We start from the raw sequence: 21,719 nt of genomic DNA on the forward strand, positions 1-21,719 counted from the left end.
TAGTAAAGTAAAGTGCATTAGGCGACATTATACACTGGCGACACACTTTATTCGAGCTTGGCTAGTCCCACGAATTCGGGTATACCCGGGTGTATTGAGGTTTGTGACTGTTTTCTGCCCGAGTACATTGAGTTATTTTCCAAGCAGGGATTGAAGCATTTTATTCCCGCTGGCTGCAATACTGCACAGTATATATATATAAACTGCATTACAATTCATGAATTTATGCCATCTGGTAGACACGCGAAGCATTGCAGCCTATTAAATCCTAATCATTATCATTTAACAGATCAGCCGCCCATCAGCCAGGCATGAACCCAGGCTGGGAAGGCAAATGCAACGAGGCTTGTCAGAGGTTAGGAGTGGCGCATTCCAGGTATCTGCCAGGTACATACCGGGTATTTGCTCGAATAAAGTGTGTCGGTGCAGTATTTGATACATTTTACCTTCAAAGATGACAATGCATCCCGGTCCACGCCTAGAGATGGCACCCCACACATGCAGCTTCACAGGGTGTTTTGGCCGCGGCTTCAAAGATATGCGGCCTTCTTTTTTGGAACGCAAAGCTTGCAAATCTCTCCAGCGACACAGTAGACTCATCAGTGAAGATGCAATCCTGGAAAGTCTCCCCGCTGTCGATCCATGCCTGGGCCTGGAGCACTCTTTTGATTTTGTTTGCGTCCCGTATCATGGGGTACGCTCTGTAATGACAAGGAATAAAAAAAATTAGCGGCACAGTGCAGTACAGTTTGCGAAACAACACTTTTACCTCCTGTACTGTCCAGTACTAACCTCACACGTCCATATTTCCATCCAATGCTGCGTCTCATCTTCTTTATGCTGGTCTCGGATACAGTCAGATTGTGCTTTTCCTGCAGTGTTTTTAACCCTTAATGCACTCCTCTCATCATTCTCCTCACTTATTTTGTCCACCAGAAGAGTTGTCTCCCTACAATGTAAAGAAATAATATTGTTTTATTAATATGCAGCAATATAAAATGTATATAAATGTAATGTTGTAATATTCAGTAAATAAAAATATACAAAGAATGTATACTGTTGTATTGTAATATAAATATACATCCTATACAGTATATACCGTTGTAAGATTAATGGAAATATACAAAAAATGTATACTGTTGTATTGTAATATAAATATACATCCTATACAGTATATACCGTTGTAAGATTAAATGAAATATAGAAAAAATGTATACTGCTGTACTATAAATATAAATAGACAAAATATATATACACTGTACTGTTGTACTATAAATATAAATATACAAAATAAATATACTGTTGTAATATAAATATACATCCTACTGTATATATACCGTTGTAAGATTAATCGAAATATACAAAAAATGTATACTGCTGTACTATAAATAGACAAAATATATATACTGTTGTACTATAAATATAAATATACAAAATAAATATACTGTTGTAATATAAATATACAACCTACTGTATATATACCGTTGTAAGATTAATCGAAATATACAAAAAATGTATACTGCTGTACTATAAATATAAATAGACAAAATACTGTACAGTATGTTGTAATATAAATCAACAGAAATAACAACAGTATTACAGTAGATACAGAACTGTACTGTAGATGTACAGTACAGTTTTCTATATTTTTTTTGTTAAGTTTTATAAATATACTTACGTGTTTGTTACCCTTGGTGCCTTTTTGCGGTCTCTGTTTTTTCCTTGTGCATGATAGCTCACGGTGGTTAATGGCACAACGAGGTCAGAAGTAGCTAACCAGCGTTGGATAGCAGCAATTCGGTGTCCGCTCGTGTACATCTCCTTAATTCGCATGCTGAGCTCCATGGAAATCATTTTAACAGGCATTGCTGCGAGTAGAAAGAAATACAAACACAAGAATGTATATTCGATGTTTAGTCGATGTGTATTCAATGTGCAGTGAATCCACAAAATGGATGGTGTATTTATACGGTAATGACTCACATTTGAGTACGCCCACTTTCAACACCTGTACCTGGCCGCCATGCATAAAAGGTTACACACTTTGCATAGCCCACCACTCGCTGATCTTTATCTGACCTTGTCCTTGTCCAGATACTGTACTGCATTCTGCCACCCGCTTCCATGGAGCAACCCCGTTTCTATGGACGCAAGAACCCACTCACCTCAGCCGTGCCTGTCATGCTGAAAAAGAGAAAGGCAGCAGCCGTTTCCATGCCAAGGGCAAAGCGACAGGCTAAGGCCAATAAAGAAAACCTTCTGCTGACCCCAAAGGCTAAGGGTTTTCTTAGACGTCAGCCTTATTATGTGAAGAAGATATACGGTAATACGCTCTCTACACAAAACGAATGGCAGCCAACCCATCGAATCCGCAGACCACTTCCTCCCATATGCTTCGACGACTCTGCTGTAGCGGTCCCGGAAATCTTCATCCCGTCTTCTCCACCCCCATCATCTCCGGTTCCATCTGATGACGCTGCCGCCTCTGAAATCCACAGGTGACTGTCTCCTTTGAGTTTAGACGACTCTGCTTCTCGCCTGGAAATCCAAAGGTCACTTTCTCCATCCCTCTTCGACGACGCTGCTGCTTCTCCTCTACCGGGTAGCCACAGGTCCCCTCCTCCACTCTCCATCGATGCCGCCTCTGTCCATGGAACCCCCATCTCATCCTTCGTTGCACCCATCCCCCCAGATGTCCAGACGCCATGCACAAGCAGCTCATTAGACCGGATCCTGAATGGGATAAGTGTGGATCTCCCCGGGAACTCTATTGTGCTATTGTGCTGGCAAAGATAGATCTGCTTCTGGAGACAATGCTAAATGTGGAGCAGCGGATGCTACAAATGGATCAACGGATACTACAAATAGAACAACGGATGGATCGACGGATGGAGAAGATAGAGGCTGACATAGCGGGCATACATTATTTGCTCGGTGTTAATGCCCCTGTTTCCCCGACGCCGGAGCAGGGGGGTGACATGGATGTGATGAATGGGAGCTTTGACCCCCTTCCATCACCACGCACCCACCCTCCACCAGAAGATGCAGAGTACATGTATGCCGTTGAGGAGGACATGACAACCCCGTCAAGACCACGCCAGGAGACAACTTCCTCCCAGAAAACCTAACATCGCCCGTCGCCTCAAGCACACCCGTTCCCAAAAGACCTACACCCGCTCGCATCGAAACAGTGCCCGACATCCCTCTGTGCGATCTGCCACCAGCGCTCAGGGAGAAGTATAGGGTGAGGAGTGCTGGTGCACCCCACAAGTATGCCTTGATCATTTTTAAGCACCATGTTTCCTACTCGTTGTACTGCGAGTGGGTGTTCAAAGTGAACTACAAAGGAAATCGCGTTAAAAAGGCGCTTCCTGCCAATTTAAGGAAAAAAATTGTGGAAGAAATGCGACGCTTTTATCCAGTTACAGGTCCTGTAATGAGAAGCGTTCGAGACTGCATTAATGGCGTTTTGCGCTATGCAAGGAATCGGCCATGGCTGGACAATGCGGAGAACTTTCAGTGAGACCATACTGTTGTGCTGAACTGTATTGTACTGCACATGTTTTGCCCTACAGTACCTGCTGTACTTAAACAAAGGAGATGTTGTTGTGTGTTTTTTTTACCCAGAACATGCGCGACTCCAGTCCCTGGGGGCCGAAAACAGGCACGGTTTTCAATGTTGCCCTGAAAACCTGCCCTGTTTGCTGCCCTCTAGGACTGAACGGGTGCAGGTCTGACTGACAGTGTTGCGCACCATCCCACTGTACTGTATACAGTACTGTGTTTCTTTAATAAAGGAGATGTTACTTAAAATGCTTCAAAAACATTTTTTTACAAATACAATGTTGAAGTGACTGTGCCAATAAAAGAACATATTGATTTGTCTTACTGTACTGTGCATTGTTTCCGTTTGCTCCTTTGACAGAGTAACAAATGTACTGTAGAGGCTTGCTGCGTTGTTTTTTACTGCCTAATCGCGCAATTGGCGTGGGAACTAGCGCAATTGGCATGGGAACTTCTGTTCTAGGGCACGTAGAAATAAAATTCATTTTGCCCCCAGATGTTATTAACCCCCTCACTGGACCCCAACAGGGTCCGAGCAGTAATGGCGGCGAGAAAGGGTCGCGCCGGCGAGGAGGGTCCTATCATTGAGCGTAATGGCGGACAAAGCTTTGAACCGGCTAAGTCAGAATGAGCAGAAACCTGGAACCCACAACTCCGTTTCTGTTCAACTTAGAGGGCCCAGATTCAGTCACCATGTAGTCCTGGTTGCGGCAGGATTGCATGGCAAATTACGACCCTCTCGTGGCAACAGAACGGAGTCAGGGTCATGTTAAAGTTCAGGTTTCTGCCATTGACTTGCATGACAGAAAAAAAGCCACTGTGGTAATGTGCTTTTAAACTGTCTTCTGGAACCTTCGGTTCCGTGGGTCGCGCAAGGCCGATATTTTGCCACTATGGCAAGAGTCCTTCCGCATGAGGACCAGGCGACTTTCAAGCCGCTCAGACCCACAGAACGGGTTATTTTACATTATATTCGCGCAATTGGCGTGGGAACTACTTAGGGCCTCGGTCAAGTTCACGGACAATTGGCGTGGGAACTTCTGTTCTAGGGCACCTAGAAATAAAATTATTTTTGCCCCCAGATGTTAGGCACTGTATACCACTGTACAGTATACTGTGGAAGACACAATGTAAATGATACTGTACATGTAGAATAAATGCATAGTTTTATTTTTTCGGGTTTATTACACAGTATACTGTACGGCAGGAAAACATCAGCATACAGTACAATATTATCCATCGAAATCCCTCCCTTAGCCGTTTTCTTTTCTGAGGAAAAATAAAAAGAAAAGTTTTAATGTACAGTAATGGTCAGCCCCCTAAAGAAGTACCCAGCCAGCCCCACCAAAATAATACGGCAACAATACAGTACTCACCATTGAATTTCCCATTCAGCTAGTGCTGGCGCCGGTCCACTGCCAGTCCAGCTTTCTTCATCATCCACGTCGATAGTTTGCAGCGGGACTAGTCCACCTGTAGTCAGCAGGTGAGGCAGGAAATCGCTTAGGTACATGCAAGCTTCATCCAAACTGCACGCGAAATTCAGCTCAGCCACAGGCTCTGGCTCAGGGTTGTCACTGATGGTGGGACCGTCATTGGAAGCCGGTGCTGGTGCATTGCTTGGCAGCGACTGTCGCTTCTTAGTTGGTTTTAACATGACCCTTCGCCTTTTGCCGCCTCCATGATCATAGATAGCGGAAAAACCCGGTGATACACACCAATACCCTCCAACAAATTGGGGCTCAATACGGTGAAAACAGGGATCGCTACATAACCTTTTCCTTACTGCACGCTTCCAGGTATGAGGAGTTGGCGAAAATTTGTAAAAGTCATAGTTTTCAATAAAATACTGAAATTTGAGCAACTGTAGCCATCTTGTCATCTGTTGCATTAATCGCGGCCCATATCAAATAAGCGTAGCTTCTGTCGGGTTTTTGGTAAGCGGGCTGCACTTGAACACTCATGGCGGGCGGGTCTCAGTGGAATAGGAATACTGTAAGCGAAACTGGTCTTTGTCTTTCTTTAATATGAAAAGCCTAAATTGATACATTTGTGCAACTCTTCCTTCAGTCTCAAGGCCAAGTTACAATGGCACACTGTGGTACAGTATCTTTTTTAAACGAAACACCTGCAAGCCGACACATTACTGATTCGGCGCATCACAATTCATGAATTTATGCCATCTGGCGGACACGCGAAGCATTGCAGCCTATTAAATCCTGAACCATTATTAATTAACACATCAACCGCGCGTCAGCCGGGCATGGCCCGTGGCTGGGAAAGCAAACGGAACGTGGCATGCTCCGGGTGAACAGTGTCGCATTCCAGGAACCAGCCAGGGACAAACCGGGTATTTGTAAGAATAAAGTCTGCCGCAGCAGTAGGTAATGGAGATGGACACAGGCACACAATCGTGGTTCAGTAATAGCAAAACCAATTACATTTAATATTCACGGACTCCGTTTCCACTGGCTCAGTTAAATTAGCATAAAGCCAATGTGGTGTCTATATTTTAAAAGGGAGCTAGATCACAACCAGGGAATTACAGGCATGAACGCCTGACATCAATAGTGAGGAAGCTACTTGAAGGTTTAGTACAGGATAATATTCATGAATACCTAACTAATAACAAAATAATTAGTAATAGTCAGCATGGATTATGAAGGATAGGTCGTGCCAAACTAACCTTATTTGTTTATTTGAGGAGGCAAGTAGGAATTTAGACCAGGGTAATGCAGTTGATGTGGTCTACTTAGATTTTGCAAAGGCTTTTGATACGGTTTCCCACAAGAGGTTATTGTACAAAATAAAGCAAATTGGACTCAGTAAAAAATATATGCACCTGGATTGAAAACTGATTGAAGGATAGAAAACAGAGGGTTGTCATAAATGGAACTTTTTCAGGTTGGGCCAAAGTCGTGAGTGTCGAGAGGCGAGAGTACCTCAGGGATCGGTAGTGGAACCCCTGCTTTTAAACTTGTTTATTAACTTGTTAATTTAAACTTGTTTATTAATGACCTTAAGGTTGGCTTAGGCCTCGGGCATGGTCAGCGCTTACCCATGCTGAGGCACGCTAGTACTTACCAGTGAGCCCCTACAGCCACAATGAGAGCAGCTTTAGTAGGGGCTCGCCTACGCTTCCGCAAGCGCGCCGAAGCGTAGGTCTTAGGGAAATTTTAAAATCAAGCGCTTGCCGGAGCGCAGGGCCGGTCACGTGAGCGGTTCGCCCAATGAGGGCGAACCAGCTCCGTGACGTCACTGGCCCGCCCGCAGACACGCCCCCGGACGGTGCCCTGCTGATGACACTAAATTGTGTAAGGTAGTCAAAATCAGAGCACGGTGTTATTTCTCTCCAGAAAGACTTGGATAGACTGGAAAATTGGGCATGTAATTGGAAGATAAGGTTTAATACAGATAAATGTAAGGTCATGCATTCGGAAAACAAAAACAGGCACCTTACAAATTAAATTGGCCACAATTACAGTAGTTGAATCTTTGGAGAAGGATTTAGCAGTGTAGGCTTAGCAATAGTGGCCAATGTCATGCAGTCCTCATCTTGCACAAAAATGAAAAATGAATGAAAATTAGCATAATTATGCCCCTCTATATACACACAAATATATTTAGGGACAATAGAAGGAGCTTTTAAAATAACTATTGATCCCTAGGGCGGTACAAAGACACTGGGACATTCCTTAAGGTTAGAGGAAAGGAAATTTCACCAGCAACAAAAGGGTTCATTACCGTAAGGGTAGTTAAAATTTGAAATGTATTACCCTTGGAGACTGTGATGGCAGATACAATAGATGTGTTCAAAAAAAAGGTTGGACATCTTTTTACAAAGGAAAGGTATACAGGGCTACACCAAATAAGTATAAATGGGAAAGATGCTAAAACAGGAAAAAATCTGATTCACCATTATTTGGAGTCAGAAAGGAATGTAGTTTTCCCCATGCGTCATTAATGGATGAAATTTCATTGGGGGGTTTTGTTTGCCTTCATCTAGATTAAAACACTATAAATATGTAGCAGGGTCACCCCTGACTACTAATCTGCCCTTCTCCTGGCAGTAAGTACTGGTAAAAGCAGGCCTTGCCAGTAGTTATCATTGGGTTTTCCCCTTCACCTTTGGGGCTGCATGAGTGACAACAAGGGGTAGTAAATCCTGTTGTAGCTTTGACAACAGGGTGTCCGCCTTCTGGTTGTACTTAAGGGCAGGACTGCCCTAAAGTTAGTAGGTTGTTCATTCCCTCCGAGGAAGGCAGGTCACACGACTTGGAGCCTGAGATTTGAGCCTAACCATGTCCTCTTCCCTGCGGGGAGGAGCAAGTGTGAAACCATGTCTCTGCCTCCGTTAGGGAGGCGGGGAAGAGCTAGGACGGCTGCCCTTGGCCTGTAGTGGCGGTCCAGGGACCATCTTCAGTGATACCTGAGCTGTACCCGGCAGAAGATTGAGTACTTGTGTTACTGCAGACCGTAGTAATAAACCGTTTCTGTTTTGCAATATACCTCCGGCCTGGTGGGTGATCTACAGATGCAGCGGCCGTTATTCGAACACTTCACGCGGTGTATACCTCGGAATACCCATGTAATGGCGCGTGATTTCTTCCAACCATACCGCCTCATACTGTATGGTGTACATGGGAAAGAAGTATGTTGTATGAATTAAGTGTTGTATTTGGATAATAAAGGGAACAGTAATACAAAAATACGTCACTTCTTCCAAATGTTAAATATTTTTTCCACTCATGCGTGTACAGTATGTCTCTGCTAAGAAACCCCAAAAACAAAAAAATATCTTTTATTCTAAATGTATTATTTATTACGCAATACTTTCAACTTTTGCTATTGTAGGCTTGCTCTTCTTTTTATACTGTTTTTATTTTATGCGCAAGCTTGTATGTCTCATTGGAAACTTGTTGAAACGAATATGCGTGTTATCACATTTAGGCGCATGCGTGTATGTCTTTGAACTACAGGTACAGGTATAATACTGCACACCCAGATCACTGTGATACTGTAAATCCTTCTTGGGGCAAATGTGAATTTCAAGTCTGGAGAAAAAAAAAAAAAGAGACATCCCTTTTTTTTTCTTAACACGGGCTTAACAATTTTTGTCATTCTTACAATCAATAACTAGCTTTTAAATTCTACAGTAACGTATACTGTACTTTGAGGTGGGTGGCATACTGTAATTTTTATTTGGTGGGGGGCGGTTCAAAACATTCTGATGACCTGTTCAAAAGATTACTTTTAACTAATAATGCTGCATACACACGCCCGGTCTGGGAAAGCTGCTGTAAATTTGAGTAGAAGCACCTCCTCCTCCCCCCCCCCCCCCCCCTCCAGAAACTCATTATTCCTTTGGCTAATTCATCCTTTTTGGACGGTTTCACAACTTTTCTGATATGATACTTCATCTGATGCCAAACCAATTCGATGGGATTCAAATCTGGTGATCTGGAATTGGAGGGGGGGGGGGGTAAAGGTGAATTAGTTAAAGAGATATAAACAGGGTAAAACAATGAGAAACAGTTACCGTACAGTACACTGGAGAACTTACTCCGGTGCGTCTTTACCCAGTTGATACCGCTTGCAAGAATATGGGCAGAAGAGGTCGTGTGATTCAGGTCATTGTCCTGGAAGAAACGGTGACCAGATGGGAAATCATACCTAATGTATTCAACAATCTCGGGGACTATTTGCTCTTGGAAAAATACTTTATCCATGATTCCTGGAACAAGAAAACAAAAAATGTACCAAATACTGTACACTACAATTGTACAGTGCATAAGGCCACAGCATGTGACTTTGTGCATTGTTCTATCTTCAAAGATGATGATCCATCCTGGTCCACGTCTAGAGATCGCACCCCACACGTGCATCTTCACTGGGTGCTTGGGACGCGGCTTCAGAGATAAGCATCCTTTTTTGTGGAATGCAAAAGTGGCAAATCTCTCAAGATCTACAGTTGTCTCGTCAGTAAAGTTGACATCTTGAAAAGTCTCGCCACTTTTGATCCATGTCCGTGCCTGGTCCACTCTTTTGATCTTGTTGGCCTCCCTTATAATAGAATGCGCTCTGTAATGACAAGGAATAATTTTACAGGTGCAGTAAATCCACACTTTTACCTACTTTGTTACAGTAAGACACTTACTTTACACGTCCATATTTCCATCCCAATTTGCGTCTTATCTGCCTAATGCTGGTCTCAGATGCTGTTACTGTATATTGTGAGTTTTCTCCAGAGCAGTCTTGACCCTTGCTGCGCACCTCTCATCATTATCTTCACTTATTTGGACCACCAGAAGCGGTTGTCCTACAGTGTAAAGGAAAACAGAATCGATTTGATACAGTAGGCCCCAAATTTTCTCTAAAATAAATTTAATACTGACTAACCTTAAAACTTGCCCTACAAATCAAGCATCCCAATAGCCTGCACTCATGGTACTGTCACACACTCAGTCACTCCTACTGTACCACCCATTGTGACGAAGCACTGCCATCTACAGACAACAATGATAACCCTTAACAAGCGCTAATCTACAATGTGCAATTAAATCACAATAATGTGAAAAAGCAATAAGTGATAAGAATGTGAACACTCAATTCAAGTGAACACCACTTCTAAGTGGTGTATAAGCTGCCAAGGGAACTAATAAACAGATTTTCCAACCTGTGAAACAAATGCAAATACAAAATATAAGTCCCGGCGCTATAAATATCCAAGATACCGTGATCCAATTGAAAGTCCCAGATGAAGGTTTCTGATGGATGGTATAGGATTATACACAGAGTCCCAGGGTGTGGTTAAATCCCTTTAGCGATGTCCGCAGTGATTCTGGGGAAACAGAAGAGATACACACCAATTGCGCCAATTGGGGTCAAGAGTAGTCGCATACTGCGCAATTGGTGTGTATCTCTTCTGTTTCCCCAGAATCACTGCGGACATCGCTAAAGGGATTTAACCACACCCTGGGACTCTGTGTATAATCCTATACCATCCATCAGAAACCTTCATCTGGGACTTTCAATTGGATCACGGTATCTTGGATATTTATAGCGCCGGGACTGCCATCTACAGCACTTATTCCCTCACCCGCTGTCTCTGTAAGTTCCCCATCAAACCTCTTAGATTGTAAGCTCTTCGGGGCAGGGATTTCCTTTCCCATTGTCTGATTTTGCTTCACTTATTGCTTATTGTCTTGTATCGCTCAGGGGAGGTGTCGATACGCTGTTGAATGTTCTTCTGCTATGCTTTGTGAGGGGGAAAGGTGCAACTTTGTCAGTCCGAGAGTGCAGGATAATACACTGTAGTTCAAAGACATCATTTGAACAGTTTTACAATAAAGGTTCACTGCATTACATGCTGTAAATAACATTGGTGTGTGACTGAGATATTTCCATAAGCAGTATGCAAAGCAGAACAAGCCTACATAGAAAAAGGTGAAGGTTTTCAATAGCATAACAACCCCCCCCACACACACACACACACACACACACACAAAATAGACTATGCCATCACATAAAGTACGTGTATACAGTCAAAATAAAAAGTAAGTGATTTTAAGAATGTAAAAATTGATCAAATATTAAAAACATGCATACAAGACGTTAGAGTAATAGGACAATTTTTTTCTGTAAATTAATTGCTAGGAAAAAAAAAAGGAGTATGATAAAACACTAATGCATTTTACCAGTAATAGTGTAATTACAGTACATACTGTACAGTAAAGAAAACAAAAATGCTTACTCTGGTGTCACAGTGGGAACCCGCTTTACAATTTTTGCCTTACCATGGGCATGCTAGTTTACAGTGCTTTTTGCTAAACTGAGGCCCGAAGCAACTAACCAGCGTTGGATCTGTAAAATTCTGTGTCCTTTCTTGTACATATCCTGTATTCTCATGCCGAGATCCTTTGAAATCCTTTTTTCGGCATTGCTGCTTTTAGGAAAAAAAGAAAATCTAAAGCACAGAGGAATGTATATTCAATGTGCATTGAATCAACAAAATGGATGGTGTATTTAATTTAATGGGCCTCAGCCTCGGTCGACAGGTTTAGTACACAGTACGCCCACTTTTAAACACCTGCAGCTCGTGTACATGCCCGCGAAAAAATTAAAATAGGGACAGTGTAGAAAAGGTGACACAAATTGCATAGCCTCCCACACGCTGAGCTCCATCTGAACTTGCTCTTGTCCAGATACTGCATTGTGCATTATTCCATCTGCATCCATGGATCAACCCCAATTCTACAGACATAGGAACCTACTTGCTTCTGCCGTGCCGACCACGAGAAAGTGCAAAATGGAAGCTGTTTCAAAGCCAAAGCGAGAAGAAAACATTCCGAAGACTCCAAAGGCTAAGAACCCTGGGCCTGATTATGTGAAGAAGAAAATGGCTGCCATATACTTAAAGCCCGACGCCTGAAATTGACCCAGCAACCACCAACGATGCTGCTCTGAAGGGAACACCCATCCCCCATCCCCCACGCTGCTCTGCTGGGAACCCCCAGCTCATCTGCTCCAGCACCCATCCACGCAGATGTCTACAGCACTCCTCGCACCAGATCCAGCTCATTCGCCCACATGCTGAATGGTTTAAGTTTTGTCAAAATCCTTGAAAACTCAACGGTGCAAAAGATTGATCTTCTTTTGGAGACCATGTTCAATATGGAATGGCGTATGGATAAGATGGAGAGGAACATCGCGGGGATCTATTCTTTGCTTGGAGTCCCTGCCCCTGTATGTCCAACGCAGAAGCAGTAGGGTGGCCTGGAGGCGCCTTATTCTACCTTCACGGTTTCAACACCAAGCACACAACGGGACCCACGACACTCACCCACTCTGCCTGCAAAATACATGCATGACCTTCTGGTGAAGATGACAACCCCAATAAGGCCACGACAGGAGGAAAGCATCCTCCCAGACCACCTACCCTCGCCCGCTGCCAGAAGCTCACCCGCTCCAGCACCCAGGATTATTACGCTCCCAGACATATTGAGAGAACTGCCCCAGCATGAGAAATACAGGACCGGAAGCCCAGAAATATGCCCTGTTCATTTTTAAACACCACATCAGTTTTGAGATGTACAGCAAGTGGACCCACAATGTAAATTATGAAGGGAATAAAAGCAAGAAGGGTCTGCCGGCAAATTTAAGGAACACAATTTTGGAAGAAGTGCATTATTATAATGTTAACACTCATGTTATGAGAACCGGGAGAGACACCATCAATGGCCTTTTGAGGCATACAAGGACTGCTCCCTGAAAGACTTATCTGTTTGATTGTACTTCAACATTTCTAGAAAAATGTTTTTAACACAAAAAAAAAACCTGTTTGTTTTAAATTGTTTCATTTTTTTAATGTTTTTAATGTTTGGTACTGTATAATCATTTATTTCTATTTCTGTTTTGCATGTGCATGTCTAGAGCTGTGTGAAGATAAAGTGCAGGAAATACCACCCCTCCTCCTCCCCCCCCCCTAATACTGGCAAGTAAGACAGTGCTCCAATCCATAACCTGTTATAGTAATACTGTATACAGTATATACTGTAGTTATACAGTACAGTATATAGTTTGACAGTAGTTATAGTCCAATATTGTGAAATACTCAATGCCTTTATTATTGCACCAGTTTTTTCTTTTCAGAGCTTCAGCACTACAGGAAGGGGGGGGGGATGTGCAAAAGTATTGTACTGTGTGCATACTCTAGTAATAGTAAGTCAGTAATTTACATAACTCTCTCTCGCTCACACAACAGAACTACAGAATGCAATGCAGCCATTACAAAGAAGATAAAGACAAGATTGTAAATTTGGAAGAAGAGACGACCTACTGTACTTTTGTATTCATTTTTCCTTGATTATCCTGTACAAATAAAATGGTTCCTTAAATTCATGAGAATCATTTGAACACCCCCATCCCCAAATATAAATTACAGTATGCCACCCACCTCATAAAGTACAGTATACATTACTGTAGAATTAAAAAGCTAGTGATTGATTGTAAGAATGGCAAATATTGTTAATCCCATGTCGGGGGTGCGGGAAGAAAAGAAAAAAAAAGGGGGGGTGGGGTGGGGGGTTTGTTTCAGTCTTGAAATACACACACACACACACACACACACACACACGTTTGAAAGTATTGAATAATACATATAGAATAAAAGATATACACTTATTTTGGGGGTTTCTTAGCAGAGTTAATTACACATGCAAGTCTATTGTAATTACACTGCAAAATGTAACACCAAACAGTAGTGATGTAAAATACAATGTAAAAAAAGTATTGAATATGAAAACATAGCAGCATACTGTATAAGGTTGTCTATAAAGTTCACAATTATTCTATCCTAATCAATAAAAATTGCACTGTCACTCTAAATGTTTTGCCTATTTGGATTTTTAAAATCAGATTCACAAGCAACGTTTAAAAAAAGCGATATTAGAGGTCCATCGAAATCCCTGCTTTTGCCTTTTTCAGCTTGATGTCAAAGTTTCTTTTCTGGGGGGGAAAAAATGCTATTATTTCCGGTAAAGTGCATGCGTCAAGTCGTGTCATTTGGGAATTAAAGCAGCAGTTCAAGCAATATCCTACATTACATGTGCGTCTGTACGATGAGAACAAACTTCTGCTAGGCTCTGGCTCTTGAGCCCTGCACTCTTCCTAGCTGTCCACCAATTGTATCTACTGTAGAAAACTACTCAATCATATTGCAGGACTACATTTCCAATAATTGTGCAAGAATTTAATTAAATAACACTGAGCAAAGCGATTTATTACAGGAGAACGGACCGATCTGCAGCTTACTGTAGCTAATCGCTTGTCTGTGTGCATATTGTATTGATGCACAAACTGTACTGTTTTTTTAAATAGAATATTTTTTTAAATGGCAGCTTTAAATTTAATACTGTACTGTACATTATATTTACCTTCATTATAAACTTTGCCAAACGGGTGGAGATGAGCCACTGTCACTTCCTTGGTCTGCATTATAGTTGACAGGTGATAGCTGGCCTGCTACACCTGTAGTTGACAGCTGATAAATCTGGAAATCTTTTTGATACACGCAAGCTTGCTGGTACCTGTATGCGAAATCAGGCTCAGGCTGGCCATTTTGCAGGGACAGGTAGCAAGGATTGCCGTTCAACAGGTTTTCACCGACTGCCGGACCGTTATTGTAAGCCAGTGCTGGTACATTGCTGGAATGGGATTGACGAATCATATATGGATTAAACCCGACCTTTTTCCTTTTGAAGTTGCCATGATCCAACACACTAACAATCTAGGATCACACCCCAATACCTTCTTGTATCTCTGGCAGGAGGAGCAATACGAAAAAAAGACTGATCGACCGCTTCCACCCACGAACGTGAGGTGAAAATTTGTAAAAATCGAAGTTCGAAATAAAATATTCATATATTTCTGCTACAGTCGCCATGTTATCTGCTGCAGCATAAATTGCAGAAAATATTAAATGCATAATTACAGTCAGTTTTTGAAGTGAAACTTCCTTAGTGGCACCTTATTCGAACTGGGGCAAAAATGGATTGTGGAGACAGAAATGAAACGGATGTGACGTCAGTGCTGGCAGTTGAGGCCGGGCTGTGGTCTGGCTCAGCCCGACCCCAACACTGACATCCCACTCGCTCAAAAAATCAAATGCGCCGCCGCTCCTAATGGCCACCGCACCCCCCACACAACCGCTGACATATGCGGCGGCGATAGTCGCCGGCGCCGCTCCTAACGTTCCCCGCCCGATTCATGGCGCAGTTGCCATGGCGCCACTGACTCCAATCACCGCGGGAGGAGTGGGGACGGGGTGGCGCGCAGCCGCTATCTGCCCCCGGCGGGTGCAGGCCAGCAGCACACTGACCTTGTGCTCCTGCAGGTCTTCCCGCAGCCCGGCAAGCTTCACGGCCGCTGTTCCCCGCCCGCTGCCATGCCACGCATGCGCAGTTGTGATGGCGCCGCTGACGGACGCCACACATGCGCAGAAGCGGCTGGCAGCGGCGCCGTTCCACCCACATGGCGCCATTCCGCCCTCCACTGAAGCGGTGGCACACAGCACAACCCGCGCAGCACAGGGGCTCGGCGCCGGGGGCAGGCTCCTGCTGCTGGAAGAAAGAGTGACCCGGGCGGGCCGGCCAGCGGAAGCGGGAGGGGTGCGGAAGGGGGAGGGGTGTGTGTTTGTGTATGTCAGTCAGTCAGTCAGTCAGTGTGTGTGTCAGTCAGTGTGTATGAGTGTCAGTCAGTGTGTGTGTATGTGTGTGTTTGTGTGTCAGTCAGTGTGTGTGTCAGTCAGTGTGTGTGTGTATGTATGTGTCAGTCAGTGTGTGTGTGTATGTATGTGTGTCAGTCAGTGTGTGTGTGTCAGTCAGTGTGTGTATGTGTGTCAGTCAATGTGTGTCAGTGTGTGTGTGTGTGTGTGTATGTGTGTCAGTCAGTGTGTGTGTGTGTGTGTGTGTATCAGTCAGTATGTGTGTATGTATGTGTGTCAGTCAGTGTATGTGTGTCAATAAGTGTGTGTGTGTGTATGTGTGTGTGTCAGTCAGTCAGTGTGTGTGTATGTGTGTCAGTCAGTGTGTGTGTGTATGTATGTGTGTCAGTCAGTGTGTGTGTGTCAGTCAGTGTGTGTATGTGTGTCAGTCAATGTGTGTCAGTGTGTGTGTGTGTGTGTATGTGTGTCAGTCAGTGTGTGTGTGTGTGTGTGTGTATCAGTCAGTATGTGTGTATGTATGTGTGTCAGTCAGTGTATGTGTGTCAGTAAGTGTGTGTGTGTATGTGTGTGTGTCAGTCAGTCAGTGTGTGTGTATGTGTGTCAGTCAGTGTGTGTCAGTCAGTGTGTGTATGCATGTCAGTCAGTGTGTGTGTGTCAGTCAGTCAGTGTGTGTGTGTCAGTCAGTCAGTGTGTGTGTGTGTGTGTCAGTGTGTGTATGTGTGTCAGTCAGTGTGTGTGTGTCAGTCAGTGTGTGTGTATCAGTCAGTCAGTGTCTGTGTGTCAGTCAGTGTGTGTGTGTGTGTGTATGTATGTGTGTCAGTCAGTGTGTGTGTCAGTCAGTATGTGTGTGTGTCAGTGTGTGTGTGTGTGTGTGTGTGTGTGTGTGTGTGTGTCAGTCAGTGTGTGTGTCAGTCAGTATGTGTGTGTGTCAGTCAGTGTGTGTGTGTGTGTCAGTCAGTGTGTGTGTGTGTGTCAGTCAGTGTGTGTGTGTGTGTCAGTCAGTGTGTGTGTGTGTGTCAGTCAGTGTGTGTGTGTATGTGTGTCAGTGTGTGTGTATGTGTGTGTGTATGTGTGTCAGTCAGTGTGTGTGCGTATGCGTGTCAGTGTGTGTGTATGTGTGTCAGTCAGTGTGTGTGCGTATGCGTGTCAGTCAGTGTGTGTGCGCATGCGTGTCAGTCAGTGTGTGTGTGTGTATGCGGGTCAGTCAGTGTGTGTGTGTGTATGCTTGTCAGTGTGTGTGTGTATGCGTGTCACTCAGTGTGTGTGTATGTTTGTGTGTCAGTCAGTCTGTGTGTATGCGTGTCAGTAAGTGTGTGTGTAAGTCAGTGTGTGTGTCCTGCTGCAGCCAGAGGTGGGGTGTAACATTGCGCACCACCTCCCTCAAATTCTGCGTACCCCCCCCCCCCCCCCACACTGACTGACACACACACACACACACACACACACAAGGAATTCACACTTAGTGCAAATAGCTAATACAGGGGATGTGTGCCGAGCACGCGCATTATAAGTCAAATTTATTTGCGTTTTGTCAATGAAATTGTATTTTGATTTTTAATTAAAACATCACCAACACAAATACTTCTTTGACTTTTGTCACAGAAATTGTTTCACTTACTATGCGCGTGCACAGCACACACAGCTTTTTTTTTTATACATGTACGGTGTACACATGGTGTCCAGTCCAATCATCAATTGTAAGTGCTTTGTATTAACACTAAGTACAACAAATAGGGAAGGGATATGTGGATCAAAAATTGGCTAATCCAAATTCTTACTCACACGGACAAGTGTCAATCCAGTAAGGGTATCTTTTATGGGGTTCCACTTCAGGAGATACTGCCCGAGACTGATAAAGCAGTCCACGTATTGACTCACACTGTCCCGTGTGAGTAAGAATTTGGCTTAGCCAATTTTTAATCCACTTATCCCTTCCCTATTTGTTCTACTTAGTGTTAATACAAAGCACTTATTATATCTTTTCTTTTTTTCTATGTGCTCACCATCTCGCCAAGAAATCTGTATATGTGGGGATCAAGGAAGGATCAAAGTGGGGACAAAACAACACTGTTTCAAACTACAGGCCAATCTCCCTTCTCCCAATCCTATCCAAAGTCATGGAAAAATGTGTCCACTCCCAACTAAGCGATTACTATACCAAGACAAATTTCCCTAGCCAATTCCAATCTGGCTTTCGCCCCAAAAACTCTGCTGTAACTACCCTGCTAAAAGTGTGCAATGAAATCCAGTGTGGAATGGAACATGGTCAACTCACTGGTGCAATATTTCTAGATTTTGCAAAGGCTTTTGATACTGTTGATCATGCTATCCTGCTTAACAAACTCCAGAGCTCTGGAATAGGGAAGCATGCTTTAAACTGCTTTCAGTCGTACCTATCAGGTAGATCCCAACATGTGTCCATCTCAGGCTCTAACTTCAACCCCCTGAATATCACCTGTGGTGTCCCGCAAGGCTCTGTTCTGGGGCCTTTACTCTTCTCAGTGTTCATCAATGATCTTCCCACAGCTTGTAAGGAAGCTTCAATAAACATGTATGCAGATGACACAATCCTATATGCACACAGCCATTGCCTCTCCGACCTTGCACATACTTCAGTCTGACTTTTTGAGACTCGAAAACTGGATTTCCCAAAATAAACTGTTTTTAAACACTGACAAGACAGTAACAATGGTATTTGGGACCAAGACTAAATTTTTAAAGCTTCCAGTGACTGAGCTCCAGATCAGAACCAACACTAACACCACCCTAACTCCTCTTACTAAACCGCGGATGCCTGGTGGTGTGAACGCGGTGTGAAGGCCGCGTGAACACTGCGTGGAATACAGCAGAGCACACGAAAAATGATTTGTGATTTGTTCGAATAATGGCCACTGCATCTGTAACTGGGGGGAGAGGTAATCAGTTCTACAGTGGGAGATCATCTCCATATCCCTGGAGCCTAGGGCAGATGGAGGCGCTGCATTGCTAAGCATCATGTGGGATATGAACCACAGAAGCCTGTTCCTGTGTCCCCAAGTCATCGTGGACAACTCGGCCCTCCTGTTGCCAGCAGGTATAAGCACGACACACCTCATAATGGCCCCTATCTGTTATGGGGGGGGCGGGGGGGGAGTGAAGGGGTGAAAAGTGAGAGAGATAAACACTGTTACAAATACAAAAATATGTAGCCATGCCATGTTTGGCTACTATTCTGCCCTATCCGGACATATCATGGCTTGGTAACAGGAGGCAACGTTAGGACCAATCATGGGTTTTCCCCACTCGGGCAGTACTCTTGAGTGATAGGGGAGGAGATGGGGTCAGGTCTGTGTTCTACCCAATCCTGTGTTCTGACCTGGTACCATCCCCCTGCTGTACTTAAGGGAGTTGCATCTCTAAATTGTTAGTTGGGTCTCTACAGTGATAGAGACAAGGTATCACACTGGGCTGCTGTGCACTGGCAGGCCCAGGTCCTCTTCCCTTTGGGGGGAGTGAGTGATTACCTATTCCCCTGGTACTGCTAGATTATCAGGGAAGCGCTAGGACTGCTGTGGGGGCCCTTGACCCGTAATGAAGGTCCAGGGACCATCTGAAGTTTGAGAGACCAGAGGTGTAACTGCATTGGGGAGATTTGCCTAGAGACTGTGCTGAGCAGAAGAATAAACCGGTTCCTGTTATATTTACCTCCTGCCTGGTGTGTAATATTTCCTGGGGGAGAAGCATCTGTTCTACAGTGGGAGATTACCTTCATACATCTGGAGTCTATAGCAGATGGAGGCACTGAGTAGCATGGAGTAAATTTCGGGTATGTACCCCAGAGGTCAGTTCTGCAATCCTAACAAACATCAGCAACCACCTCAGCCTCGTGAGCCAACTGGTAGCATGCACCATACACCTGGTAACAGGGGAATCTCCCATAGGGTGGGGGAAACACCATTACATATAGAATAAATATCTGTTGTCTAGATTTAGCATAGGATGAACTTGATAGACATGCCTTTATTAAACCTCAAATACTATATAAACTATGTTAAAGAACCTTTTGTAGGAGGTGCTCACTTGCTTTTTTTGCCCATGTTGGATGGTCTACAAGTGAACAAGAAATGAAATATGGATGGAGGTCTGATGTCAGATACTTAGCAAAGCCTCACATTACCTTGCATATAACCTATATTGTGTTATTTATTAACGTCTGCAGGCTGCAAAACAAAAACAAAAAGTAGTTGCACCAGATGTAAAAAAAAAAAAAAAAAAATCCTTTCAATAGGAATTATTTTTCTTTAATATGTACACAACAAAAGTTAAGTAATTACAAATCTCTCCTGTCTTGCTTTCCTGATTGAATGTTAGGATTGAGAGGAACATATCCATTTAATGAAGTTTACACGAAGTAAATTTATCCTGGCAGCTAAAACGATGTATGTAATCTCGTTCTTGATTGCAGCAGTGATATATTCGAATATAGGCAGCTTCTAGTGAAGGACATTTATGTGTGCATGTGCCACAATGTCGTTTCCCCTCGGTCTCTGTCTTACCTGCCGCGGGCTCCGGTGGGGTCTCCGATGTGCTGGTTTTCCTGGACTGAGACCTAACTGGAACAGGGAAGAAACCGCGGAGAAAGAGAGCCAGCCCGAGGACCTGGACTAGGAGACAGCATGATGCTAACACCGAGGAACCGACCCTCATTGTCCAAGTATCAGAGCGGCTGGGGGTAATGTCTCCTCTGCTGCAGAGCAGGAAGTAGCTGCTAAAGCGGCCACAGCCACACTTCCTGGTTACACGTCGTGAGTACGGCGACGTGGAGGGGACAAAACTCTCAACTTCTTGTATCAAGCTCAGTGCATATTCGCCACAGCAGTCCTGTATAGTCATGTCACGTGTACTACTAAGGTGCTGGTGCTCAAGCTTAATTCGTGCCTATTCAATGTTATTGAGTAATGTTATTAGTCTGTACCTATTCGATTTATATTTAAATGGTTTTGTTTGTCATAACTTTTAATATATATCTCATTGGATGTTAACAATTACCAAATTAGTGAAATGTTAACCCTTTCGCCGTCAGAAGGCCCATTAATGCACAGGTAGTGAAAGTGTTAATGCAAAACTACTGACTTCTAACAGACATGTCAGCTATCACAGAATTTCCCATGAGTCTCCCTGATTTTCTGCATCAGCGTTTCATATTCTTCACTGGAGTCTCACTTATCTTATCTTATAGCACTTTTCTATTAAAAAAAAAGAATTTTTTTTTGCATTTTTATTTCACTGATTTCCCTCTTTGAAGGTGAACATCTCTGTTTTAATTGGTGAGATTCCACTGAGATCTATGCGGCTTCGGATGCTAAAAAACAAAGAGTCTGACTCTGAAACAGCGACACTAGCAGAGAATCAATGAGAGCTGAAATGTCTGCAGCTCTATGAGTTCTGGAAAGTAGGTGCTGAGGTTCCCTCTTCAAAATTAATAAGAGTTTTCTTGCGAATAAGTGGAAAAAGTGACAGACTACACACATGCAAAATGTAATAGAGCTCATTGCAATATGTGTGCTACACAACCAGGGCACCTGTCTCCCATCACCCATGTGCCCCCTACAACACTCCTCCCCATTGTCCGTGTGCCCTTTACACCTCCCCATCACCCCCTACACCTCTCCCCTGCCCCCTTTTTTCCCCTTTTCCCCCTCCATCATCCTCTCTACACCCTCCCTCCCACATCCTCTCTTCTCCCTCCCCTTCCCATCCTCTCACTTTCCCATCTTCTCTCCCCCCCTCCCTCTCCCCCCTCCCTCCCTCCCTCTCCCCCCCTCCCTCCCTCTCCCCCCCCTCCCTCTCCCCCCTCCCTCTCTCCCCAACCTCTCTCTCTCGCCGGGTCCCCCATCGGTGGGCTACTAATAACCAGCACTGATGCCTCACTGTCAAGGGAGACCAAGCTTAT

General features: G+C 44.0%; 1 protein-coding gene across 14 annotated transcripts in view; it reads right to left on the bottom strand.

Annotated features, from left to right (window-relative positions):
• Window positions 1-20,583, bottom strand: part of PIGG (phosphatidylinositol glycan anchor biosynthesis class G (EMM blood group)) — a 435,347-nt gene extending 414,764 nt beyond the window's left edge. For 11 of the 14 annotated variants that reach the window (XM_075603704.1, XM_075603687.1, XM_075603714.1 and 8 more), the window contains exon 1: window positions 20,323-20,582. In XM_075603704.1, coding sequence (XP_075459819.1) covers window positions 20,323-20,473 — 151 coding nt within the window. In that variant the 5' untranslated portion in view covers window positions 20,474-20,582. Of the gene's footprint in view, window positions 1-20,322 lie in introns of all 14 variants that reach the window. The other 3 variants (XM_075603739.1, XM_075603773.1, XM_075603796.1) reach the window with 3 other exon arrangements.
• Between the last annotated feature and the right edge of the window lie 1,136 nt (window positions 20,584-21,719).

This window comes from Ascaphus truei, chromosome 1, assembly GCF_040206685.1.
Source record: "Ascaphus truei isolate aAscTru1 chromosome 1, aAscTru1.hap1, whole genome shotgun sequence".
Classification (NCBI taxonomy): Eukaryota; Metazoa; Chordata; class Amphibia; order Anura; family Ascaphidae; genus Ascaphus; species Ascaphus truei.